Source organism: Lissotriton helveticus, chromosome 10 (genome assembly GCF_964261635.1).
Source record: "Lissotriton helveticus chromosome 10, aLisHel1.1, whole genome shotgun sequence".
NCBI lineage: Eukaryota > Metazoa > Chordata > Amphibia > Caudata > Salamandridae > Lissotriton > Lissotriton helveticus.
Window position 1 is genome coordinate 1,130,099,263 of NC_136071.1, and position 26,717 is coordinate 1,130,125,979.

Consider the following 26,717-nt stretch of genomic DNA (forward strand, 5'->3'; position numbering starts at 1 on the left):
AATGCCGCGGAGAGGTCTAGGAGGATGAGGGCCGCTGTTTCTCCGTTGTCCATCAGGGCTCGGATGTCATCGGTGGCAGCGATGAGGGCGGTCTCGGTGCTGTGGTTGGCTCGGAAGCCAGACTGTGAGGGGTCGAGGGATCCATTCGTCTCGAGGAAGGCGGCCAGTCGTTTGTAGACGGTCTTCTCGATGACTTTGGCTGGAAACGGGAGGAGCGAGATGAGGCGGTAATTCTTGAGTTCGGTGGGGTCCGCTGTGGGTTTCTACAGTAGGGCGCTGAGTTCAGCGTGCTTCCAGCTCTCCGGGAAGGTGGCGGTGTCGAAGGAGGTGTTGATGATGTCCCGCAGGTGGGGTGCGATGGCAGCGTCGGCCTTGTTGAAGACGTGGTGAGGGCAGGGGTCGGTCGGAGATCCGGAGTGGATGGAGTTCATCACGCGGACGGTGTCTTCGGTGCTGATCGGAGTCCAGGCGCGGAGGGTGGTGGTGGGGGGCGGTGGTTCGGTCGTGGCGTGCGACGGTTGAGTGCTGAAGCTGTTGTGTATGTCTGCGATCTTGTTGTGGAAGTAGGAGGCGAGGGAGTTGCAGAGGTCTTGCGATGGGGTGATGTCGTTGTTTCCGGCGTTGGGGTTGGAGAGCTCTTTCACGATGTTGAAGAGTTCCTTGCAGTTGTGTGCGTTGTTGTCCAGACGGTCCTTGAATGCAGTTTTCTTGGTGGCGCGGATCAGTTGGTGGTGCTTCCGGGTGGCAAGCTTGAGGGTGGTCATGTTGTCCGGTGTTGGTTCCCTTCTCCAGGCTTTCTCGAGGGCTCGGCAGTTCTTCTTGGAGCTCTTGAGTTCGTCGGTGAACCATGGGGCCTTCTTGCTGCCGGGTCTGCTGGGCGGGGTTCTCAGTGGGGCGAGTTCGTCCGCGCAGTAGCTGATCCACTTCGTGAGGTTGTCGGCGGCCTGGCTGGGGTTCGCTGAGCTGGCGGGAGGGTGCTGGCTCAGGGAGGCGGCGAGCTGGTCGGCTGTGATCTTGTTCCAGTTTCTTCAAGCAGCTTGTGGCTGGTGGTGGTGGATCGTCGTTCTTCTGAAGGTGAAGTGGACGCAGCTGTGGTCCGTCCAGTGGAGTCCAGTGGCGTGGCTGAAGGCGATGTCTTTGCTGGATGAGAAGATGGCGTCGAGTGTGTGCCGGCGAGGTGGGTGGGGGTGGACACCAGCTACTTGAGACAGAGGTTGGCGAGGTTGTCGAGCAGGGTGATGGTGTTGCGGTCGTTGTTGTTCTCCAGGTGGAAGTTGATGTCCCCCAGGAGGATGTAGTCAGCGGAGGGGAGGGCATGCGGGCTGATGAAGTGGACGAAGTCCTCGCTGAATTGTGTGCGTGGTCCCGGGGGTCGGTAGATCAGGGTGCCTCTGAGGGTGGTTTTGGGGTCCGTGTGGATCTGGAAGTGCAGGTGTTCGGCGGTTGTCAGGGTGTCGTCGGTGTTGGTCTTGATGCGGATGCACTTCAGGTGGTTGCTGCTGGTGTTCGGCTTGGCGGGTGCTGGTGCGGGGCAGGACCGGATGCAGGTGAACTTGCAGGCGTGGCAGCTGAAGGGTCCGTGGGTTCGTCTCGGGGTGGCTCGGTAGCATCCCGGGATTCGGCCGGTGTTGAGTGCGATGAGGGTGGCGGCGTCGTAGGTCCGGCGGGTGGGCTGGTGTCTGCGGGGTGCAGGGGTCCTGGCCCTGGGCGCGGTCCAGGCGCGGACGGGCGCAGACGGGCTTACCTTCGGCGCACAATCGGCACGCCCGCTGCGCGTGCACGCTGCGCGTTGGCCACTCTGCCATAAGAGGAGAGTGGAGGGGGCGGAGCGAGGGAGGGGCAGCTGGGAGGCGGGAGCGGGGCGGCGAATGGGAAGGCTCCAGGTGGAGGGGGGCGGGGCCGCAGGGGGTCAGCGGCGGGGAGCGGGGAGGTGGCGGGGGCACAGCGGGAAAAACGGCGGACTGGGCAAGAGACTGACAAGAAGAAAGAAAGGCAGGGCAAAGCGGGGGAAAGCAGCCCCAACACAGGGGGACAGACGAGAGTTCAGAGGCAGGAACAAAAAGGTCACGCAGGCAGCAGTAAGCGGCGCTGCGCTCCAGAAGCAGAGACCACGCCTCGTGGTCAGGGGCACTGCTGCGAGCAGCGGCGGGAACGGGGCAGCAAGGGCACACCCACGGGGAGTGTGCGCAGTGCGTGGAGGAGTGACCAGCCCAGAGGCACAGAGGTCACATTAGAACTAAAGTGCACGCACAGCAAGCACCAGGAAGCCAGCTCACACATGCAGGACAGGTTCTCCCTTAACCCCTTCCTATCTCTGTTTAGGGGGTGCAAGATCCTCCCCCCGCTCGTAGCTGCTGAGTAGACCGCAAGCCCCTGGGGCACATGGGTTACTTACTGTAATGGCCAGGTTGCACTCTTAACCTCACTAGCACTCAGCCCATCTCTTTCCACTATGCAGAGTTGGCGCTAGAACAGCCGGCATTTACCTCATCACTAGACACAAGCACGCGCTAACGATATACAGCACTTATATCAGCTGTTCAGTGAACCCACCGTAAGCGTTTCCATCATCTTAATGATCTGCTACGCCCTCTACCACTCTACGTACCAAGCATACACTCACACCTCTCCTAATCGCACGCGCACCCATACTTCACTCCCCCCATCGCTCCAGTGGACGCGCTCACACCGTCGCCGTTGTGTATTTAGTTCACACATCGCTCCTATGTACTCGCACATTAGCACTAAAGTGCACGCACAGCAAGCACCAGGTAGCCAGCTCACACATGGGCACTATCACACAGGCTCAAACAACGACTTCTGTGCGCACACTCACAAGCACCCACTAAAGCCATCACGCAGAAGCAAGCACCTGCACTGACAATCATTAACACATCGATCCCATCACTACAGTGAAAATACCAACTCTGTCATGCTAGACACACAGAAGCAGCATCGGCAGACAAGAGAACAGGGAGTGCAGTAAGCATAAGATTAGACTACAGCCATACTCCATTTACACCACAAAAATGTAAAGGAGCCCCGCGGTCCCAGCCGCCACCCACCACCCCTTCACCGCTGGAGACCTTGGCCCGTGAGCCGAATCTCATTGTAGTGGAAAGTGTGAATACCGGGCTTATCACAAGAGTGTGCTCCATTGAACCCATCTCTATTTCCCCTACCGTCGTGAGGTATTACACCCCCGTCCCTATTAATACCTTCTCCTGTGTCCACCCAGTCTCCTCTCTTCCTTACCCCAACCATTGCTTGTGTTTTTTGCAGTTTGATATAGCGCGACTCGAAGGTATTGGAGCGCTTTACATGAGCATCAGTTATCTTACACAAGGACACATTCATTTTTGGTAGGCACGGAAGATTGAGTGATTTGCCCAGAATCCCAGCATGTTGAGCTAACGCCAAGACTCGAACCCAGCATCTAGTGGGGTAGCGCTGGCCGTTACGCCACACCCGCGCCCCATTGCTAACTTACACATGCCTCATCTGGGAACAGAAGTTAATACTTCTCCTAGCATTCATTCGACAACGTACGGTGGTGATAAAGACCAGGGAAACTAAGTTAAAGTGCAAACTTCTCTTCACTGACGAGGCTGAAGCCATGAAACGTGGTCTGCTTAAGGCGCATCCGCTGTAGGCGCTTTGTTTCGAGCAGCAGGACGCTGATTAAGGTTTTGATGAGTTGAATTGAACTTGTTAGTTTGTGAGATACAATTATATCCATTGTTACATTATCGCAAGCTATCGAGGGGCAGCATGCTTCTTTGTCATATAACAGGGGTCAGAATTCATGCCTATCAGTTTTTAACATTTTATTTTTATACTGGAATAAATGTCAGCATAGTTTTCTGTTGGGCTACTGAGGTAAGAAAACATGTTTGCTGATGAGCTGGTTATCTCGATGGGCAGACTGAAAGGATTAAATAAAACACCAACTCCATTACATATGGAATGAATGCCTGTGTTGAACGGGAGTAGAGGGGGCTCAGTGTCTAGCGAATTTAGGCGGGGAATTAGCTCAGATGGTAGAGCGCTCGCTTAGCATGCGAGAGGTAGCAGGATCTATGCCCGCATTCTCCAAAATATATTTTAGAACTTTTAAACTCAAATTGTAGATTATTTAAATTCTCGTACGTGTCCAGTGGGGTGAGTGGTACAAGAGCTAAAAAATCTGAGCTAATGCTCGTCAACGGGAGCCGGCTGCAGCATACTTTGATGCCACGTGCTAAGGCAGAAGCCATGTTTTTGTGAGTGTGCTGCCCTCAAGATCTGTGGTATACATTTGTATGCCCTTGTTCTGGAATGGGCACATACATATTTTGACCCCCATCTCCTTTTTAAAACATTAACCCAAAATCCGTGATAGAAATTATGTGAATATGGAAAAAAGACTATACTATTTTTTTCACAGATTTGTTAAAAATGATTGTCAGCAAAACATGGGTTACAATTGGGCAATATGCAGCGGGCTGTTTGTAGGTTTGCCACCTGAAGGGTACTTTACCCCTCCAGTTCTAGTCCAAGTCAGCAAAACAGTAAAAACAAGCATTTGCAATGCAATAGGTCTCTCATTTACGCAAGTTTAAACTATTGGCATTGTAAATGACAATGCCTTTTGTCTATATTTTAAAAACGAAAACAAAAATAAAAGGAATTTTCATTTGCAATACCAATAGCTCAAACTTACGTAAATGCGAGACCTATTGCATTGCAAATGCTTGTTAATATTACTCACTTAATAAAATGTGAAGAAATGTTTTTACAGATTTTTAAATGTAAATCTTGAAACACATACAAAATGTTATATAATGAGTGATAGTCAATACACCTAACAGATCAAACTACATTGTCCAATTTAGAATACATATTTTAGGGAACGCTTTGTTTTGCACATAGAATGCAGTGGTAAATTTGGACTTTATTATAGGTTATTTTTAAATGTGTTGGAAACGGAAATGTAGTAAAAGCGGTTTACGAAAATGATTTTAGGAAATGAAACTGCAAAACCCACATGACCTGTGTAGGGTTCATACTCACTGGTGGACTGAGTGACGAATGACACCTTGTAAGATGACCACATGCTCACACAACACAGGACACAGACTATGAGGCCAAATACCTGAAAAGAAAAAGTAGAGATAAGATTCAGCAAACGGCGAATCATTTTCTATGCTGAAATTCAAGCTTTTTACATTCTTCTAACAAATGGAGCTACCAATGTCCAAAACAATGGGTCTTTACTTACTAGTCAAGTGTTTTGTTTGCGCTGTTCAATGAGGTTGGTCCACAGACAATAACACCACCTTTTAGAAGCAGTCTTCCATTCCATGATATCATGGTCTTGGAGTGAGTCAAAACTACTTCCAGACAACTGGCCTCATACTACACCACTGAACTGAAATATTCAGAGGAGTTCCATATGATCGACAAGACCACTTATAAATGGAAAAAAATGTTGGTTGTATCAGGTGGAAATCTAGGAAACATTGCCTAACATTAGATCCCACAACGTCTAGGTATTTGCCATAAAGCCCTAACTGAATCTGGGCCTCAATTTCATCAGCTACGTTTAAAAAAAACACATTAGTACTTTTGATTTTCCTGTTCTATTCCCCTCGACCTCTCCCACTATCGCAGGGTAAGAATAGGAGGACAAGCTCTGGAACTCCTTCCATCCTCATGTTCTGCCAGTCATCAATCATCTGCATTTTAGAAAAGCTCTGAAAACCTGGCTGTTCAATGGTATTTTGTAATCTGGATTTTCACACTGCCGACTACCTGCTCTCTAGCACTGGGCAAACTTACTGGGTCATTCTACGTAACTGTGGGCGCTCAAAGGAATTGTTGCATTCCTTGGCCCATTAAATCTTAAGAGTATAGCCAAGTATTCTGTATATCCCAGGTTCTCTATTACTGCATCACGCTCTTTAATATGCCCCCAGGGCTACTGTTTCACATTCCTGTGGTATTTAAGGCCTTTGAAGAATTGCTTAGAAGAATTAAAGAGACCTTCTGTAGGGTATGATTACCGTATGTTGTCCAGCCCTTGGTGCTAGTGCTGAACATTACTGAGGGCTATTAAACCCTTCAAAGTATCTTTGAGGCTTCCTGTGGAATCCGGGTTTTCATGAGGATGGCAGGAGCATCCTGTAAATTCTGGGTCCTTACAGTCAGTAGGGCTAATGTAGAGTATGGTGATGGGCACAGCCTCCACAGGGCCATTGTCGAAGCAGGAGGTTGTTACAAGTTTTGCGGAGGTTTCCTTTGTAGTGTAGTTGCTATATCCCCGATAGGCTCTGCTCATTGGAATAATATACATTATAGATCTGACATAGGACTGAGGTCAGTATGTCTCTATCGGGTACATTAAACATAATTACTTGTGTGTGCCAGCTAACTCAGCGGTCACTAGAAACTGCTCAAATAAACAAGAATGGATTAGTCTCTGACAACCGCATAAACATAACAACTTTGTTTCCCTTAGAATCGGAACAATATCTTCAGTCGTGGAAACAATAGATTACAGTTTCACTCAGTCAATCGTGCCTGCTTCGTTTCTACAGAGTTGCATAGAAATAGAGAAACGGGCATTTCAATAAAAGGGTTTATTGAACAGTTTTACTTCTCATGCAAGAGATATGAACTGCTACAATCGTAAGACAGAATGCGAAGTATAATACGAACATCGTTAGCAGTAAGATAAAATAATACTGTAATAGCATGGTTTTGTGGCTATTACATATTCATTAAAATACACACATACATAACAGGCTAAAATACTCATCTGATGCTTCTAAAATAATCCTACCCCAGTGTACTTAACCTAAGTGTAGTACGAGGGAAGAAGTAGGTGCTGTGTTAGCTATAGTCTTGTTTTAGTTTTGCCAAGAGTTGCCAAAAGTGTCTCTAGGTTCTAATCAGCTCTATACCTTAGAATGAGAGAGGTTGGTATCTCTTTCCGGGACTCGATCTCTAACACCCCACAAGGGGAGTCAGAAACAATAGAGTTGGATTCTCGGCGAGGAGGATGACAGCGTCTGGTCAGTGCGTCAGTTGGGGACTTGACTCCTTCGGGCAAGCCGCGTCGTGCAAGTAGGTAGTCGACCCGCACCGTGCCTTGCCATAGCAAGTGAAGGTATATTTATACCTTGAAGGTGTTTAGGAATGCCAGTATGGACGTAAAAGTTGGGCATAAGAACGTCATGAATGAACCCCTAAGGAATAAATGTTCATGCATAATAAAGGAGTTCTTGGAGAAATTTTCAAGGGCCATTATAAATGCTTGTAGTTCAGCTCACTGAGCTGTACAATCTCCTAGAGATTGCGTTTTTGTGACCATAGGTCTGAATTTGCCATCGCGCATGCTGCACTATAAGCTTGTTTACCCCCCGTAGCGGGTTGTGCAGATCAGTTAGTAAAAATTATACATTCATACTGGTCTAGAGGGAGAATTTCAGTAGGCAGAGGACATTCTTGTTCGTATTGCAGGAATGCTTGTGTTTTTAAATAAGGATCAAAAACGTATTCAACATCAGTTGCAGCAAGAGAAATAACCCATTGTATCCATTTCGGATGTAAAGCTTTAGCATTCGGAATGCTTGCTTTTGTCACTGCCTCTAAGGCTGGTACAGGTGTCACAACATTAATGCGTTTTCCCTGTGCTAGGGCTCTTTCTTTTGCTACAGCGGTTTGAACTGCTGTCAGAATTTGTTCTGTAGTAGTGAATTTCATTTCTGCTTGTATGTGCAAATGTGATTTGTATGCAATTGGCCCTTTTTCACCTACGTTAAAAGTTAAGTAAGTGAATCCGCATTGACCCGGAATGATTCGGATCACTAAGTTGCGTACGTTTACACGTGTTTGTAAATGTTTTGTTGCCAACATGTCTCTTTGAAGTGAATGCAAAATTTCTGTGTTCTTGTGTCCAATTTGTGATTTTGAAATCAGGTTTGATTAATTCGTAGAGAGGTTTAACCATCTCAGCGTAATTTAGAATGTATGTTCTTCCAAAATTCAGGAAATTTAGAATTGACTACGTTTTTCAGCGTTTTTGGAGGTTGGAGCAGCGCACACTGTTCTAAAAAGTTGCTGCTAGGCTTTTGCCTTCACTTGATAGTTCATATCCTAGGAAAAGGACGTTGAGCTGGGCAATTCTTGATTTTAAAAAAAATTTAATTTGTAACCCGCAGAGGCGAATCCCAGTATAATGGTGCTCACCCTGTTCAAGTGCCTATCCAAGTCATCGTCTGTCAGACAGATGTCATCGACATATGACAATGCCTTGTCATCATAAGTTTGTAGTAACTCTGTTACCCTTGCTGAGAATAACCCCGGACTATTCTTGAATCCTTGAGGGAGACGACAGAACTGAAGCTTTGTCCCCATTATTGAGAAAGCGGTCAAATACCTGCTTTCAGGTGCAATGTTTTGACAAAAGAAACCATTTGAAATGTCTAATGTGGTTTTGTATTTTTTCGCACAATGTTATTCATTAATGCTGTACTATGTGCATTTTGCACTGCAAATGTTTTGCAACAAGTGTTTAGATGTCTGTAACCCAAAACTAGACGATATGTATTGTCTGTTTTGGAAACAGGAAACAAAGGATTGTTCATTGAGGAGGTGCATGTCTCAAATCACCCCTTGGTATTCAAGTTGATCTAATATCTCCCTGACCTGTTTTTTAGCTGCTTGCTTAACTGGATACTGCCTTTGTGCAGTTGGTTGATTTTTTTAACTGGATTTTGTGGTGAGGGGAGTTCTCATCCCATCCTACATGATTTTTATATAATGCTGGAGCTTGGGCAACTGCCCATTTTCTGGCATAAGTGTATTTTAAATGTACTGGAATATGATTGGAGAAGGCTGGCATAATGATGTCTTCGCCATGTGGGCACTCTCTGACAAATTCTGGTGGCCAGTCTTTTTCTGCTAGAAGTATGTCATAACCCCTCTAAAGTCGCTGCCAAAAGAGTGCTTTCACTTTTCTCTTGGTATGTCTCCCTCCATCTGGAGTGTTATTTCATATAACCTTTGTGGAGAACTAAGTCTGGTATCTGCAGTTTCAACTTTAATGTCTTCCTTCAAGTCCACTGTCTCCAAAAGTCCCTTCAGGTTCCGGCGAGCTATTGTTACTTCTGCTGCGCTGTCCAACATAGTCTGAGCCCATTCTCCGTTCTTGAGTTGTGTTCTCAATATCCTCTGCATGTCTGATTTTTAGACCTGCTACTTTCTTCTAGGTGAATTGAGGTTTTTTGTTTTTCTGAACGTATTGGTCGTCTTTGGACTTCACGCGTTCTTCTTTGTTTTCTGACCGTCCTCATCTTTCGGATGTCTTTGATGATATCTGAAAGGTACGAGAGGAACGTGTATCAGTATCTTGATACCGGTCAGGTTTTCTCAAATTATCCCTATTCCTGAGGTTGTACCTCCTTTCAGAGGGCTCCTTTTGAGGAGACCTACCTCAGGAATGAGAACGCTTCTCTTTGGAAGGTTGCTATTTTCCCACTTCTTTTTAGAAGATGTAGGATCCTTTTTAGTAAAGACTTTTTCAGGACTTTCAGATAGTTGCAGTTTAACTGGTTTCCCCACCCAAACTGTCTCTGCCTAATTCTTCATAGGATTTTTCAATTATTCTGGCTAGTTCTTGTGGTTGTTCTGTTACATCAATTCCCTTAATTTCTGGCGGATCGCCACCGATGCAGTTTCTCCTTTAATATTAGATAATATTATCATTGAGACCTGGTCGAAATTTTTCAGTAACTTCATACCTAAATTCAGAGCAGGCTCTGCCCCGTATTAGTTTTGAATTTGTTTCAGGACATCCGGTATTACCGCCATAGAAGGAACACCATGTGTTTTAGTGTAGATAGTAGCAAAGACTGCGCCCCAAGTGGTACAGTCTTCCAGATGTGGTGTGAGCCCCATTGGTAGACAGATTGTTAGAATTCTGTGTTTTTCATTAGGGCTAGTATTAGGAAATACTGCTTCGATTTGAGTAATGTTTTGAGCTATCCAGAATGGAGTTTGTTCACGTTTTGCGGGCAATTTACCCATGCCTGCGTGTGAGGTCTGTGGAGTGATTTTTAGTGTATTCCCCTGGTGAGAGGTTTGTTATGGAATAACTATTGGTGGTTGGACTGTGAAAGTCAGCATGACATATTGGACCAATTGTCTGTAGATTTTGATTTACTCTTTGAGTTGGGCAAGTAATTCTATGTCTGTCATGTCTTCGATTTCAGGATGAGGTGTGTAATCTGCTAAACCGGCCATGTTGCTCCTGGTCTACCTAGTGGACCGAGCCTGGTAATGTTATTTAAATGTTTTAGGGCGCCTTTAAACCAGAGCTCATGCTCCTGGCATGTGAGTGGAATTTCAATATCCCCGAAAGGAATATATTCCTCAGATGGATCATCTTCGTAGAAGTGAAACAGTTTTGTTACTGGATGTGATTCAGGGAATACTATCCATGAGTAGAATACCTCTGCCTGTTGAGATTCATGTGCCTCTATCACAAAAACTGCTCTACCACCTCTTGGTGATAGGCCTTGTTTTATAAGTTTTAGAGTGATGGCTCTCCTTAAATTTGGAGGGATGATTATAGCATCCTCGTCGGTTTCTTGAAAACCTGGACGATTAAAAGCCGTTACGAATGGGTCGGCCGAACCCCACCATTTCCGGTGTTAGTCTCGGAATTGGACATTGTTGAATGAAAAATGCAGAGCAAGTTTCAAGCGAACAAAGATAAGGTGCACAATATTTTGGAACACCGTATCCTTCAGTGAACAAACCAAACGGCTAATACATAGGATTTTTTGTCCTCCTCAGCTATGCCTTACCCACTCCAGAAGTCTTATGGAGTATTATGAGTAGGGGTCTCTGAGAAAAGCACAACTGAGTTACTTCAATATCTAGCGTTAAATTAGTGCCTTACCAAACCGTTGGGCGCCATGTAGAGTAGTTCCTATATCCCTGATAGGCTCTGCGCATTGGAATAATATACACTATAGATTTGACATAGGACTGAGGTCAGTATGTCTCTATCGAGTACATTAAACTTAATTACTTGTGCGTGCCAGTTAACTCAGAGGTCACTAGAAACTGCTCGAATAAACAAGAAGGGATTAGCTTCTGACAACCGCATAAACATGACAACTTTGTTTCCCTTAGAATCGGAACAATATCTTCAGAGTCATAGAAACAATAGATTATAGTTTCACTCAGTCAATCGTGCAAGCTTAGTTTCTACAGAGCTGCATAGAAATAGAGAGACAGACATTTCAATAAAAGGGTTAATTGAACAGTCTTACTTCGCAAGCAAGAGATATGAACTGCTACAATCATAAAACAGAACGCGAAGTATAATACATACAGCCATAGCAGTAAGATAAAATAATACTGTAATAGCATGGTTTTGTGGCTATTACATATTCATTAAAATACATACATAAATAACATAGGCTAAAATTCTCATCTGATGCTTCTAAAATAATCCTACCCCGGTGTACCTAACCTAAGTGTAGTGCGAGGGAAGAAGTAGGTGCTGTTTTAGCTATAGTCTAGTTTTAGTTTTGCCAAGAGTTGCCAAAAGTTTCTTTAGGTTTTAATCAGCTCCATACCTTAGAATGAGAGCGGTTGGTATCTATTTCCGGGACTCGATCTCTAACACCCCGTAAGGGGAGTCAGAAACACTGGATGTGGATTCTCGGTGAGGAGGATGACAGCGTCTTGTCAGTGCGTCAGTTGGGGACTTGACTCCTTCGGGCAAGCCGCGTCGTGCAAGTAGGTAGTCGACCCGCACCATGCCTTGCTATAGCAAGTGAAGGTATATTTATACCTTGAAGGTATGCCAGTATTGATGTAAAAGTTGGGCATACGAACGTCATGAATGAACCCCTTAGGAACAGATGTTCAAGCATAATAAATTAGTTCTTGGAGAAATCGATATCCAGGCAAGGGGAAGTCCTAAAGGCTTAAGAGTCTGGTTTTCCAAGAACTCATTGTGACAAAGATCGGATGTAGTTGACCATGCCTGTATTTGGTTAGCATCAGCAATGCCTAAATAAGGGCTGGATTCCTATGCCTAAATAAGGGCAATATGAATTGTACCTATATAAGGGCATGAATCAGGAAATCTATATACGGTATCTAAATCGACACACAACACCTTCACAGGTTTTCCTTCCACACATTTTGATTCATGGCAAATGGACACTATTTTCATTAGAGTGTGTCCAGCATTAAGGATCAGATTGCAGCTAGAGTAAAGGGATTGCAAGCCTTGGATGTTGAGGCTACCACTTAAGCCAAGTCAACATGAATCATAGGACAATTTAAGATTTGCCAGTTTGATGGAATATCTCCTCAATATTGAATCTCCTCTTGTAAACTGCATTCTTGCATTGTTTAGAAGGTCTTGAAGATTCACTCTAAAATACAAAAGATGAGTACTTTGTGCAAGGACACACAAAGCAGGTTGGAAAGAGTAGAAATGGTATATAAATACACCACAAAATAGAGTTTAACAGTCATTACCCAACTTAACACACCAATCCGAAACAGTAGAATTATTGGCACTCATCACCAGAGAAAAGCTCTAGGTTTATGCACAAGCCTCAGTACAAGTCCCCAAGCATAAACAACAGAATAATAAGCAAGTTTACAGATCGAAACAATAAGTTAGTGTACAGCCTAGATATTTTGATGAAGGCTTTGAAGTAGAAATCTAAGCTTTCTGCCCAAGGCATCAAGTAGAATCGTGGATGCATTACACACAAACCAGGAATTAAGTCACACTCCAGCATCAGAAACCAGGGATTTAGCCACAAGCCATTAAGAAGACACAATGGACTTGTGCTTACCTGATTGATCAGCGCCCAGGAACGAGCGCTTAGCTATCCTCTGTCAGCCTCTTCGCTGCAACCGCGACCCAGACCGCCTCCGCTGACCGCCCCCTCCTTGCGTTGCGTGGGGAGCGGGACAGGCGGCCATCCCACCTTGGGCGGGTCTGTGCTGGGCGCGGCAGTTCTCTGGCTCCTCCACCCCCTGCCACGCCCCGTTGAAATCCCTCCCTCATGTGTCCCTACATTATGGCCACTTCTTACCGGCGGCGCAGCGGACGGGCGCAGCGGGCGCGCCGCAGTTGCGCCTAAGTTAAGCCCGTCCGCGCCCGTCCGCGGCCGACCGGGGCTAGGGGCGCTTCTCCCTGCCCAAAGCATTACTTACTCTTCCTCCCAACTTCAAAATTTACAAGGTCCGTGGTTTCTACCTGCCTCCATACACTCACGTATTTCCTCTTTTGGTTTGTCCCCTGCTTCTCCTTGCCTTTGTCCACCTTTGTCCTCTACTTCCCCCCTGCATCCCAAGGAGGACGTCAACCCAGTTATAGCCAGGTCTCTTAAGGCTTATTATTTAAACACCCGGTCAGCAGTGGCTCATTCACATGAACTATCGGTGTTGTTGGATCTCCACGCACCTGATCTTCTCTTTTTAACTGAGACTTGGTTCAGTGATGACTCACTGCCTGCCTTATTAGCCTCTCTTCCTGCTCCTTATTATGCTTTTCGGGCTGATCGTCCATCTGGCAGAACTGGGGGCGGCGTTGCAGTTATTGCCCGGTCTGATTTCCCATTCCAATTGCTTTCCTTGCCAGACATTGCTACTACCGAGCACCTTGTTATCCGCACTACTTCCATTTCCCCTCCCCTCACTTGTGTCCTCATCTATCGCCCCCCCAGTCTCCTGTACGTTTTCTTGCTGACTTTCAAGAGGTGCTGGGCACCCTCACGGTTAATAACTCTTCTGTTTTACTACTGGGTGATTTTAATTTCTGGCCCTCTGACCCAGCAAAGTGTTCATCCTCAAGAGAGTTTTCAGATACACTTCAATCTCTTAATTTTGTTTCTCACGTTCATTCCTCAACTCACGTCAAGGGGCATATATTGGATCAGATTTGGTCCCTAAACTACCCGGTAGATTCCGTGCTCATTTCACCTTGCACCTGGTCTGATCATCATTTAATATCTTTTTCTCTCCCCATAAGTTCTACTACCAGGCTCCCTCTCCCCAAAAATGTCTGGGTCCGCTCGTGGAGCAGAGTGAAACCGAATAACTTATCTGCCCTCTTAGCTGATTCCTATCCCACCTTACAAGGCCTTTCCATTCTGGCTCAGGCAAACGCTATTGAGCAGTGGCTTTCTTCAGCCAGTGAGTCCATTGCTCCGTTAAAGCGGTTGACCTCTAAGCGGGAGAAGGATGCCAATTTGTGGTTCACTGATGACCTTAAAACCATCAAACTTAAGGTACGTCGCGCTGAGCGGGCCTGGAGGAGAAATTATTGTTCCATTCTTAGAGCTGAGTTTATCGCTCTCTTGGCTCAATATAAGAAAGCTATCTTGGCCGCTAAAACGGCCTATTTCTCCTCCAAGATCCTCACAGTCTAGAACCAATCGAGAGAAATTTTCTCGATTATCCACAACTTGGCATTTTCGGATCGGACATCCCTCAAACCCTCCCCTTCCCAGGACCTCTGTGACTCCTTGAATAGTTTTTTCATTAATAAGATTGTCGCCATCAAAGCCAATATTCCCTTACCTTCCCCTACCTTTGTGGACCCTCAGTGTCCTCCACCTCAAGGACAGCTTAATGCCTTTCCTCTTTTGACCAAGGAATCCCTCTCTTCATTAATTCCCCTCATTAAGTCTGGATCCCTCCTGGATTCCTGTCCCGCCCACATCCTCCGTCACATTTACACTACTTGTCCGGATCCCCCTCTTTACTTTCTCAATAGTTCTCTTTCTCAGGGGGTTGTGCCCAACCCACTGAAAACAGCTATTATTTTACCCATCTTAAAGAAGCCTGGCGCAGACCCTTCGGTCCCCGCCAATTATCGCCCCATCTCTCTCCTACCATTTTTGGCCAAGGTGCTCGAGCGTCACGTCACCAAGGCTCTGAGCGCCTTTGTGGAGGCGCATGGGGCTTTGGCTTCTCGCCAGGCTGGCTTTCGCCCTGCACACTCAACGGAGTCCGTAGTGCTTTCGGTCCTTGACAACCTCAGGGAGGGCATGGACACCAGTCAACCCCAGGCTTTGGTCCTCTTAGATCTCTCAGCCGCCTTTGACACGGTTGATCACTCCATCTTGCTTTCCCGTGTCGGGGCGGCTGGGATCGGGGGCTCGGCTCTGGTGTGGTTGTCCTCCTTCCTGAGGGGCCGCACCCAGGCGGTTCGCCTGGGTGACTTTTCTGCGGACTTCCGGAAGGTTCAGTGCGGGGTCCCCCAAGGTTCCTCCCTTTCACCTCTTTTGTTCAACCTCTACATTGCTCCCCTTATTTTTGCTTTGCAACAAATGGAGGTCACCGTATACAACTATGCGGATGAACTCCAACTTGTTTTCAATCTCTCTTCTTCTCCTGCTTCCATTCTTAATTTTCAGTCTATTATGATTTTTATCCGGGACTGGATGGATTTTAACCACCTGAAACTCAACCCAGATAAGACCGAGCTGGTGTTGACAGGTGGTGCCTCCAGTCCCTGGTCCTCACTTTTTTGGCCCCCTTCCCTAGGTTCTTCCCCGGTCCCTTCTACCTCAGTTAAAACTTTAGGCATTAAACTTAATTCTCACCTCACCCTTCACTCCCAGGTTAGTTCTGTGGTTTCTTCCTCTTTTCTCTCCTTACGCACCATCCGGAAGGTATCTCGTTTCTTTTCCTTTGATGCCTTGAAGCTGATCATCCTTGCGATGGTCATCTCCCGCCTGGATTACGGCAACGCCTTATATGCTGGTATACCTGCATACAGTCTTAGGCGGTTGCAGCTGATCCAAAGCAGGCCGCACGGTTGGTGTTTAAACTTCCCAAATCTTGTCACGTTACACCCCTCCTTAAATCCCTACACTAGCTTCCTGTCCGTGAACGTGTCCAGTTCAAGCTTGCTTCCATCACCTTCCAGGCTCGACTGGGCACGGCCCCCGCTTTCATTGCCTCAGAGATTGTCCCATATCTTCCAATTAGGGAGCTACGATCCTCATCCCAATCCCTGTTATTAGTTCCCCGGTTCCGCAGAAAAAAATGGGGGGGTTCGAAGTTTGCGACCCTTGCCCCAGTCTTATGGAACTCCTTGCCCTTTGAGCTCAGATGCCTAACGCCCTACCCCCAGTTTCGAAAGAAACTCAAAGCTCACCTATTCACCAAATTCTTTAGTTAGCCCTTCGTTACGTTGTTCCTCCCTTATCATTTCCACTCGGGAGATCTGCAGGTCATAGCGCCATGAAACCGCTGGTGAAAGTGCGCTTAATAAATATTTTAAACTAAACTAACTTAAACTAATGGCCATGGAAGGTAACCACAAGCCCTTAAGTAAAAACCATCACTTTAGTAAGAAGAAATCAATGCAAGAAACCACCATGATTTTATGAACAAGCCTTCATTCAAATTAAATACGCTTATACACAAGCTTAAGGGGACACGCAATAGATGGGGACTACCTTGTATGATACATATTAGTAGTTCCAGACTTATCGGACAAAGATGTTTGAAGAAAGCAGCTTAACTTGGTACTCAAAGTAAATTTTAACAACGAGGTTAAATATGGTGTTGTAAGTACACAAGCCATAGGTTCCTATCTCAGAACGCTTCGATAGTGGGTTTGAGGACAAAAATGCATGACAAGGTCTAGTGAAGGGTCCAAGCATATGACCGGCAATTCGATCAAATATGTATGAAGAAAATCATAAATGAGGCCATGCATTAATATGTCAATTCGAAATAAAATCATTTATTTTTTATTTAACCCTATAAATATGAAATATCAATTGAAAGTATTCCCCCATTAAATAAATTACATACAATAATCCTGACTTTCCTTCAGCCCAAACCATGTGCTGTAATGATCTGCAGCTGTGAGATGGAACAGCTCCAAGGGGGTAAGAAGCTGCGTTTAACACTTTAAAGTTATATTTACATGAGGGATGGAATATTGAGGAATGCCTCTACTTAAGAGAAGGCTGAGTGCAAGTGGCACAGGCAGTGTTCCTGCTCAAAGACACTTGTTAATTAAGGATTTGTATAGGTGATCCTTCAGGGTTATAAAATCGCTACCCAAATATCAGAACCTGGACTAATAAGAGAAGCAGTAGGATTTTAGTTTCACAATTGCGTGCTCTATTTTGGGTAATGGTGCAAACATAGCAGCCTTCCTCATTCATAGCCAAGTCCAATCGCTTAGGTAGACAGATGGGGACTTGCACAACAAGCAACATCAGGGAAGATATTAAATACTAAGAGGTTTGCTTCATCAGCGAGAATGACAACATGAGATCTGCTCCATCAGAGGGAATGCCATGACAACATGAGATCTGCTCCATCAGAGGGAATGCCATGACAACATGAGATCTTCTCCAGAGTGAATGCCTTGACAACATGAGATCTGTTTCATAAGCGGGAATGCCATGAGATCTGATCCATCAGCGGGAATGCCATGAGATCTGATCAGTCAGTGGGAATGCCATGAGATCTGCTCCATCAGTGGGAATGCCATGATATCTGCTCCATCAGCTGGAATGCCATGAGATCTGCTCCATCAGCTGGAATGCCAGGACAACATTACATCTGCTCCATAAGCAGGAATGCCATGATAACATGAGATCTGCGCCATAAGCGGGAATGCCATGACAACATGAAATCAGCTCCATCAGCGGGAATGCCATCACAACATGAGATTGTTGGACCCGGCCTCATGGCGTGGCCCTACCCCTCCCGCATGGCGGGCCCAGGACGACATCAGCCCTCCTCCGGACCTCGGGCGGCCCCTTCGGCCTGACCCGGCACACCCCAACGCCACAGATCCGGCTACCATCCCGGATCCCCATCACCGGCCTGGCTCCAGCCTAGGCCCCAGCCTAGGCCCCTCACAACCTAAGCACGAGGCCGTGCCCGACTCCATCTTGGGCCCACCACGTCACGACCACGTGGCCTCAGCCCCAGCCTCGGCCCCGGCGAAGCCCAGACCTCGAGGCACCAAGATCCACCCAGGTGGTCGAGTGGCCACTCGACAGATCCCGGAGGGAGAGGAGTTTCGATGGCCCTCCAGCCGCCCCCGGACGCCTGGTATCGATCGCCCTCCGGCCTCCCTGGGCGCTGGCTCCACCCCCTGCTGGGTGTCTGGACACCATTATCCCGGCCCTTCTGACCCCCAGGCGAGAGGGTCCGGACATCAAAGGACTCCAGTCCTATATCTGGGCCAGCCCGGGAGTAGGACGCCAGTTGTATCCTGGACTGGAAGCCTGCTGACGCTGTCACGGCCGACACCAGACGAACTCATCCTTCCTGTAACCCGAAGCCTATGTGAGAGCCTGCTGGCGCTGCCGCGGCCTACCTTGCTGAACCATCTGAGAGCCTGCTGGCGCTGCCGCGGCCTACCTTGCTGAACCATCTGAGAGCCTGCTGGCGCTGCCGCGGCCTACCTTGCGGAACCTTCTGAGAGCCTGCTGGCGCTGCCGCGGCCTACCTTGCTGAACCATCTGAGAGCCTGCTGGCGCTGCCGCGGCCTACCTTGCTGAACCATCGGAGAGCCTGCTGGCGCTGCCGCGGCCTACCTTGCTAAGTCATCCGAGAACCTGCTGGCGCTGCCGCGGCCTACCTTGCTGAACCATCGGAGAGCCTGCTGGCGCTGCCGCGGCCTACCTTGCTAAGTCATCCGAGAACCTGCTGGCGCTGCCGCGGCTCGACATCACGGTACCCCCCAGCTCGAGGATTGAGAGCTGTGCGTACGGTACCCCTTCCTCCGTCCGGAACTCGACTGTCCCGCTACCTACCCCCCTGGTTGTCCGAGACTTTACGGATCCCTCGATCCAGCTGTATATACTGCCAAGAACCCGCATCCTTTTATTACCTATAAAACTTGAGAACTTGCCCTCCTGTGTGGTGTCCGTTTGTAGTGTTGTGATTACTCTGCTGTACAATCCTAGGAGAGGGCCCTCATTCAGGAGGCCTCTCGGTAACGCTCGGCTACTTCTCAAAGGAGAGGTGGACCTAGGGGTGGTCAGTCAGACATCTTCTGCCTCCCCCGGGGTCGCCTTTCTAACATTGGTGGCAAGCGCTGGGATCCGAGCCACGCAGATCGTACAGAGAGTGATTCACCCGCTACCCAGACAAACCCACTGCAACCATGAGCACAGAATTCCAGAAAGAGAAAATGGAAGACTACAGTCACAAGGAGTTCAAGCAATTCTGCAAAAACCTAGGCATCGCTACCACTGGCTTAAGCACCAAAGAAGATTTTAAATCGGCCCTGCAGGCCTGGGTGGACGCCGGCGAGGCGCCACCTCCGAGTGAAGATAACCCGAGCCCGAACGGAGGCCCGGAGGCTGAGGTGAACCCAGCGGGAGGGAGACCCGCAAACCCAGACATGGGCCTCTCCCACGAAGACGCCCGAGAACGAGAGAGGATCCGGCTCCACGAGTTGGATTTGGCCCGACTCCGACAAGAAGGAGAACTCCAACTGGCAGAAAAGAAGCTAGCCCTTGAGGAGAAGAAACTCCTGCTCGAGCACGAGCGCGTCCTCAAAGAATTGGAACTTAAAGCCAAGGCAAACGAGACAGCCACCTCCGGGGGTAAGACCCCAACCCCCCCCGGTGGACACGAAGGTGCACATACCCAAAGATATCATCAACGAGTACTATAAGAACGATGACATCCAACAGTGGTTCAAAGCCTACGAGGTCGCCATGGCCGCCCATCGAGTACCCCTCAGGGACTGGGGCGCCGGCCTGTGGGGGAAGTTTATCAACGAAGGGAGAGACGCCCTGCTGGAGCTCCCTGATACCGAGAGAACCTCGTACGAACCCATGAAAACCGCCCTCCTCATTCGCTACGGACTCACCCCCGAGATGTACCGGCAGCGATTCCGAGACTGCAAAAAAATCCCCGGTACCACGTGGGTAGAGTATGTGAACTTTTACAGCAGAGCCTTCGAGGGGTGGATCAGAGGCTGCCAGGTCACCACCTACCAGCAGTTAGTCGACCTCATTCTATGGGAACACCTGTCCAATAACTGTTTCATCGAACTCCGGCAGCACCTCCTCGACAGCAAATTGACTGAGCCACGAAAGCTCGCTGTCGAGGCAGACCGATGGGCGAGCACCCGAGTCCCCCGGAACACGGTGGGGGATGGCCGGGGATCCCCCGGGAACCACCGACCCCGAGGCGGCGGAGTGGGCCAGAGCCGGGGACGAGACGCCCCCCAGGGGTCATCCCCTACCTCCATGTCGCCACCCCTGGGCCGGAGAGGGGGCCCCCCAGCCAGGCCGGGGCCCCGGCCGAACGTTACGTGCCACAGATGCCAGCGACAGGGTCATTATGCGAATGACCCCCTCTGCCCGATGAACCAGCGACCCGGCACCACCGGGCCCCCAGCCCGCCAGATCGCGGCAGCTGCCCTGGGTGAAGAGAGAAGTGAGGAAGAGGACGACAGCCCCGAACAGCCCGAGTGGGAACCCGCCGCCATGACCTTAGCCTGCCTGGGCACTCACGACCTGATGCCTCGAGGTCCGATCCCCGGCAACACCCAGAAATACCGCCAGTGGGTCACCATCAATGGTCGCCGGACCGAAGCCCTCCGTGACACTGGAGCCAGCGTGACAGTGGTCCGCTGCCACCTGGTGACCCCAGAGCAGATCCTTCCTAACGTCCTATGCCCAGTCCGGTCCGCAGACAACTCAGAGACTTTGTGCCAGATGGCCCGCATTCCCTTCGAGTGGGGAGGAGTGTCGGGCATGCTGAAAGTAACTGTCCGCGACGATGCCCCCGTGGACTGCCTCCTTGGGAACGACCTGGAAAGTTCCCCCAGGGCTGGCGTCGAACGAAGAGAGCACCTGGGGATGCTAGGCCTGCCCGAGTGGGTCTGTGCGACCACCCGCTCCATGTCCACCCGAGCCTCCCCCTCAGCGGGGGAAGCGCCGACCGAAGAGCCAGAGTGGCCCGCGCCTCCACCACCAGTCGTCCCCGAGGACGCCGACCCCGAGGCCGGCCCCCACGGGTCCGCCCAAGATCATCTCCCCGAGCTCAACCACCTCCCAGAACTCGCTCAATGGCGCCAAGAAGGGGGCCCCACCCGAGAACAGTTCCGGCAGGAGCAGAAAACCTGCCCCTCCCTCGAGGGGATGCGACAGCAAGCCGCTACTCAGGCCGCTGGAGACCCCGTGGGGTCCCACTGGGTCTACTGGGACAAAGACCTCCTCTACAGTGAGCAGAAGATTGCCGAGCTAGGGGCCGGCCGGGTACTGGTCGTACCCCTCCGATTCAGAGACTTCCTCCTGAACTTAGCACATGATGTGCCCCTCGCCGGGCACCTGGGGCAGGACAAAACTTACAGCCGCCTGGTGACCCATTTCTTCTGGCCAAAAATGCGCACCGACGTGCATAACCACTGCCAAACCTGCCCGACCTGTCAGGCCAGCGGGCAGAGCGGGGGGAAAGTCAAAGCCCCGCTCCAGCCATTCCCCGTGGTGACCACCCCCTTCGAGCGAGTAGGAATAGACATCGTAGGACCCCTGGACCCTCGCTCCTCGCAGGGACACCGCTTCATCCTAGTCCTGGTGGACCATGCCACTCGCTATCCGGAGGCCATCCCTCTCCGAACCATCACAGCCCCCGTGGTGGGCCGAGCCCTCATGAGCATCTTCTCCCGGGTCGGCTTCCCCCGAGAGGTAGTGAGTGATCGGGGCTCCAACTTTATCTCGAAGCATATGCGGTTCCTATGGCAACAGTGCGGGGTCACCTATAAATTCACCACCCCGTATCATCCCCAAGGAAATGGACTAGTGGAACGCTTTAACCGAACACTGAAGGGGATGATCAAGGGCCTGGAAGAGCCTCTCCGGCGCAAATGGGACGTCCTGCTGCCCTGCCTCCTGTTCGCCTACCGAGAGGTACCCCAGAAATCCCTGGGGTTCAGCCCTTTTGAACTCCTATACGGACACCCGGTTCGAGGCCCCCTTAGCCTGGTCAAGGAGGGCTGGGAGACAGCAGTTCGAGATGCCCCACCGGATGTCTACCGGTACCTCCTGACCCTCCGCAATCCGACTCGGAAGTTCAAGGAACTGGCCGAGGCCAACCTGATACCCAGCTGGTATTATCCATTCACAAAAACGGATCCACCATAGCGGCCAACTTTAAGGACGGTATGCGAGCCATTAGCAGTTGGATGGCTTCCAACTGCTTAAAACTGAACTCTGCCAAGACCGAGGTTATGCTGTTCGGCAAGGTTCAGCCTGCCTGGTCCCCCCTGTGGTGGCCGGAAGAGATGGGCACTCCACCTGAACCGGTTAGCAAAGTAAGGAACTTGGGAGTTACATTCGATGATAAACTTCTTTTTCATCACCATGTGAATTCTGTTGTCTCATCGTCATTTAACATCCTGCGAAAAATCAAGAAATCAAGAAGCTCTTGCCATACCTCCCCATCACAACAGGCAAAACGCTCATCTCAACTTTGGTGTTTTCTCGCACCGATTACTGTAACGCCCTTCTCCTCAACGCGCAGGAAAAAGTCATTTCCAAATTACAAATGATTCAGAATGCTTCTGCTAGAGTTCTACTTGGCATTCCAAAATTTGCCTCTGTTACAAAACATTTGGCCCAACTACACTGGCTCCCGGTCAGAAGCCGTACCAAGTTCAAGTCCTTGTGCATTGTGTACAAGGCTATAAACAACATGGGACCCAAATTTCTCAGAAACTCTTTAAATCCCCTCCCAACTCGCAGAACGCTTCGTTCAAACACGACCCTCCTGCTTCAAACCCCCAGAACAAGGAAAGTAAACTGGGGAGACAGACGCTTCGGCGTTGCAGCAGCAAGGTTATGGAACTCCCTTCCTCTCATTATAAAATCTAGCCCCACATTGCTCACTTTCCGAAAGCAACTTAAGACTTGGTTGTTTTCTCAATAAGCCCTCAGCTTTTTAGACTCAGAACCCACTTATCCTCAAGATACTGGTACTATACATAGCTCTTAGCGCCGAGACACCCAAGGGTAATTGTAGCGCTTTAAAAGTCACATAAATAAATAAATAAATAAATAAATAAATAAATAAACCTGGAGGCTAGTCAGGAGGACATGAAACGCTGGTATGACCAAAACGCCTCGTCCATCGAATTCGAACCGGGCCAGCAAGTCTGGGTCATGTCCCCGGTCGAACCTTGTGCCCTCCAGGACAAATGGACGGGGCCCTTCAAAGTGGTGGAGCGCAAGAGCCCCGTCACTTACTTGGTGGACATGGAGTCCCCCAGGAACCCCCTCCGGGTTCTGCACGCTAACCGGCTCAAACCACACTTTGCACGCACTGAACTGAGCCTGCTGCTAGCGACCGATGACGGAGCTGAAGACGACTCCGAACCGCTACCAGATCTCCTCAGCACCACCGAGAAAGACGGCTCCTTCGAAGGGGTCCGGCTCTCCTCGACCCTGACCCCAGAGCAGCAACAGGACTGCCGGAAGCTGCTGGGGCAGTTTGCGGATCTGTTTTCCCTCACGCCGGGGGTCACCCGGTGGTGTGTCCACGATGTAGACACCGGAGACAGCCCCCCTGTGAAACTACGAGCTTTTCGGGTGCCCGACCGGGTTCGGGCCTGCATCCAATCGGAAGTAGCCAAGATGTTGGCCCTGGGGGTAGTCGAACCCTCCAACAGTCCCTGGGCCAGTCCCGTTGTCCTGGTCCCCAAAGCTGCCTCCCCCGGAACAGCTCCCGAACTCCGGTTCTGTGTTGACTACCGGGGACTGAATGCAGTCACCAGGACCGACGCCCATCCCATCCCCCGGGCGGATGAACTGATCGATCGCCTAGGGGCCGCCAAATACCTCAGCACCTTTGATCTCACGGCGGGGTATTGGCAGATCGGCCTTACCCCTGGCGCACAAGAGCGATCGGCCTTCTCGACACCAGATGGCCACTATCACTTCAAAGTGATGCCCTTCGGCATGAAAAATGCGCCGGCCACCTTCCAGAGACTAGTGAACCAGGTGCTGGCCGGACTAGAGGAATACAGCGCCGCCTATCTAGATGACATTGCGGTGTACAGCCTTCACTGGGATGAGCACCTGTCCCACCTCTGGAAGGTCCTGACGGCCCTCCGGCGGGCCGGACTAACCATCAAAGCCAGCAAGTGCCAGATAGGCCAAGGGTCCGTGACCTATCTGGGACACCAAGTGGGGAGCGGCCAAGTGGCTCCCCTCCAACCCAAGATAGACGCCATCCGGGCCTGGGAGCCCCCGATCACCCAGACCGCCGTCCGAGCCTTCTTGGGGCTCACCGGATACTATCGGCGGTTTATAAAAGACTACGGGAGCATTGTGGGGCCCCTCACGGAACTGACCTCCAAGAAATTACCCCAGAAGGTGCACTGGACTCCTGCGTGCCAAACAGCCTTTGAGACTTTAAAGACGGCCATGTGCACCGCCCCTGTGCTCCAGGCCCCCGAATACAGCAGAGAGTTTGTAGTCCAAACCGACGCCTCGGAACACGGCATCGGGGCGGTCCTGTCCCAAGTGGGCCCCGAAGGAATCGACCGGCCGGTGGCCTTCATCAGCAGACGCCTCCTGGCAAGAGAACAGCGGTGGAGTACCATCGAGCGGGAAGCCTTTGCCGTGGTGTGGGCACTCAAGAAGCTCCGGCCCTACCTCTTCGGCACCCACTTCCGAGTCCAGACCGACCACCAGCCCCTGCGGTGGTTGATGCAGATGCGGGGAGAAAACCCGAAACTGCTGCGCTGGTCCATTACTCTGCAAGGGATGGACTTCACCGTGGAGCATCGCCCCGGCAACGACCACGCCAATGCCGACGGCCTGTCCAGATTCTTCCGCCTCGGCGAGGAGAATCCCCAAGAAGATGGGTGACTCTCCCCTGCCTTCAGCTGGGGGGGACGCGTGTTGGACCCGGCCTCATGGCGTGGCCCTACCCCTCCCGCATGGCGGGCCCAGGACGACATCAGCCCTCCTCCGGACCTCGGGCGGCCCCTTCGGCCCGACCCGGCACACCCCAACTCCACAGATCCGGCTACCATCCCGGATCCCCATCACCGGCCTGGCTCCAGCCTAGGCCCCTCACAACCTAAGCACGAGGCCGTGCCCGACTCCATCTTGGGCCCACCACGTCACGACCACGTGGCCTCAGCCCCAGCCTCGGCGAAGCCCAGACCTCGAGGCACCAAGATCCACCCAGGTGGTCGAGTGGCCACTCGACAGATCCCAGAGGGAGAGGAGTTTTGATGGCCCTCCAGCCGCCCCCGGACGCCTGGTATCGATCGCCCTCCAGCCTCCATGGGCGCTGGCTCCACCCCCCTGCTGGGTGTCTGGACACCATTATCCCGGCCCTTCTGACCCCCAGGCGAGAGGGTCCGGACATCAAAGGACTCCAGTCCTATATCTGGGCCAGCCCCGGAGTAGGACGCCAGTTGTATCCTGGACTGGAAGCCTGCGGACGCTGTCACGGCCGACACCAGACGAACTCATCCTTCCTGTAACCCGAAGCCTATGTGAGAGCCTGCTGGCGCTGCCGCGGCCTACCTTGCTGAACCATCTGAGAGCCTGCTGGCGCTGCCGCGGCCTACCTTGCTGAACCATCTGAGAGCCTGCTGGCGCTGCCGCGGCCTACCTTGCGGAACCTTCTGAGAGCCTGCTGGCGCTGCCGCGGCCTACCTTGCTGAACCATCTGAGAGCCTGCTGGCGCTGCCGCGGCCTACCTTGCTGAACCATCGGAGAGCCTGCTGGCGCTGCCGCGGCCTACCTTGCTAAGTCTCCCAGCATCCTCCCATGCCCATGGTCTGATCACTCCCTCATCTCCTTTTCTATCACTACCGGTCCCCCTCACCAGCCCCGTCGTCCCAAGAACGTCTTCACCCGTAGCTGGAACCATGTTGACTTGGCCTCCCTCTCTCACTCCCTTGCTTCTTCCTCCCCAGATCTAACTGACATCTCCCCTGACTCTCAGGCTGTTGCAGTTGACAACTGGCTTTCCTCCGCATGTGACCTAGTAGCCCCCCTCAAGTTAGTCAAGTCCTTACGCCCTCATGAGGCTCATCGTTGGTTTAGCCCGGAGCTTAAGATTCTCAAATTAGAGCTTAGACGCTCAGAGCGCCTTTGGCGCCGTGGCTACTGCCCGGACGATAAGGCCAAATACAAACTACTTCATAGAGAGTATAAGAAGGCCATCTTGACCGCCAAGACAAAATACTTCTCCGAACAAGTGGCGCTCGCGGCTAACAAATCCAAAGAAATTTTTTCCTTGGTTAAGAACTTGGCCACCTCTGATCGGGCCTGCCCTCACTTCATTCCCTCTCAGGCCCTCTGCTCTTCTCTTAACGATTTCTTTATCGAGAAGATTGTTAATATTAAATCTAACATCCTGGTCACTCCCTTTACCCCTCTTCACTCTGTCCTCTCTGCGCCTAAATCTTTTTTTTCTTCTTTTCCTCCCCTCTCTTTGGACACCTTCTTAACTTTGCTTTCTAAAATTAAGTCTGGCTCCCCCACTGATTGTGCTCCTGCCCGCATCCTCAAAACCCTTTTTTCCTCTTGTCCTGACACCCCTCTCTCTCTTCTCAATGCCTCTCTTTCCACCGGATTGGTCCCTTCTTCTTTTAAATCTGCTATTGTTTCTCCAATTCTTAAAAAACCTGGTCTCGACTCCTCTCTTCCTTCTAACTTCAGACCTAT

The 26,717-nt window shown here is 50.4% G+C and overlaps 1 protein-coding gene across 2 annotated transcripts in view; it reads right to left on the bottom strand.

Moving 5' to 3' along the window:
- CMTM7 (CKLF like MARVEL transmembrane domain containing 7) overlaps positions 1-26,717 on the bottom strand; it is a 161,211-nt gene that overhangs the window by 15,951 nt on the left and 118,543 nt on the right. For both annotated transcript variants that reach the window (XM_078663932.1, XM_078663933.1), the window contains exon 4: positions 5,053-5,134. In XM_078663932.1, the coding sequence (XP_078520058.1) occupies positions 5,053-5,134 (82 nt within the window). The remainder of the gene's footprint in view (positions 1-5,052; positions 5,135-26,717) is intronic.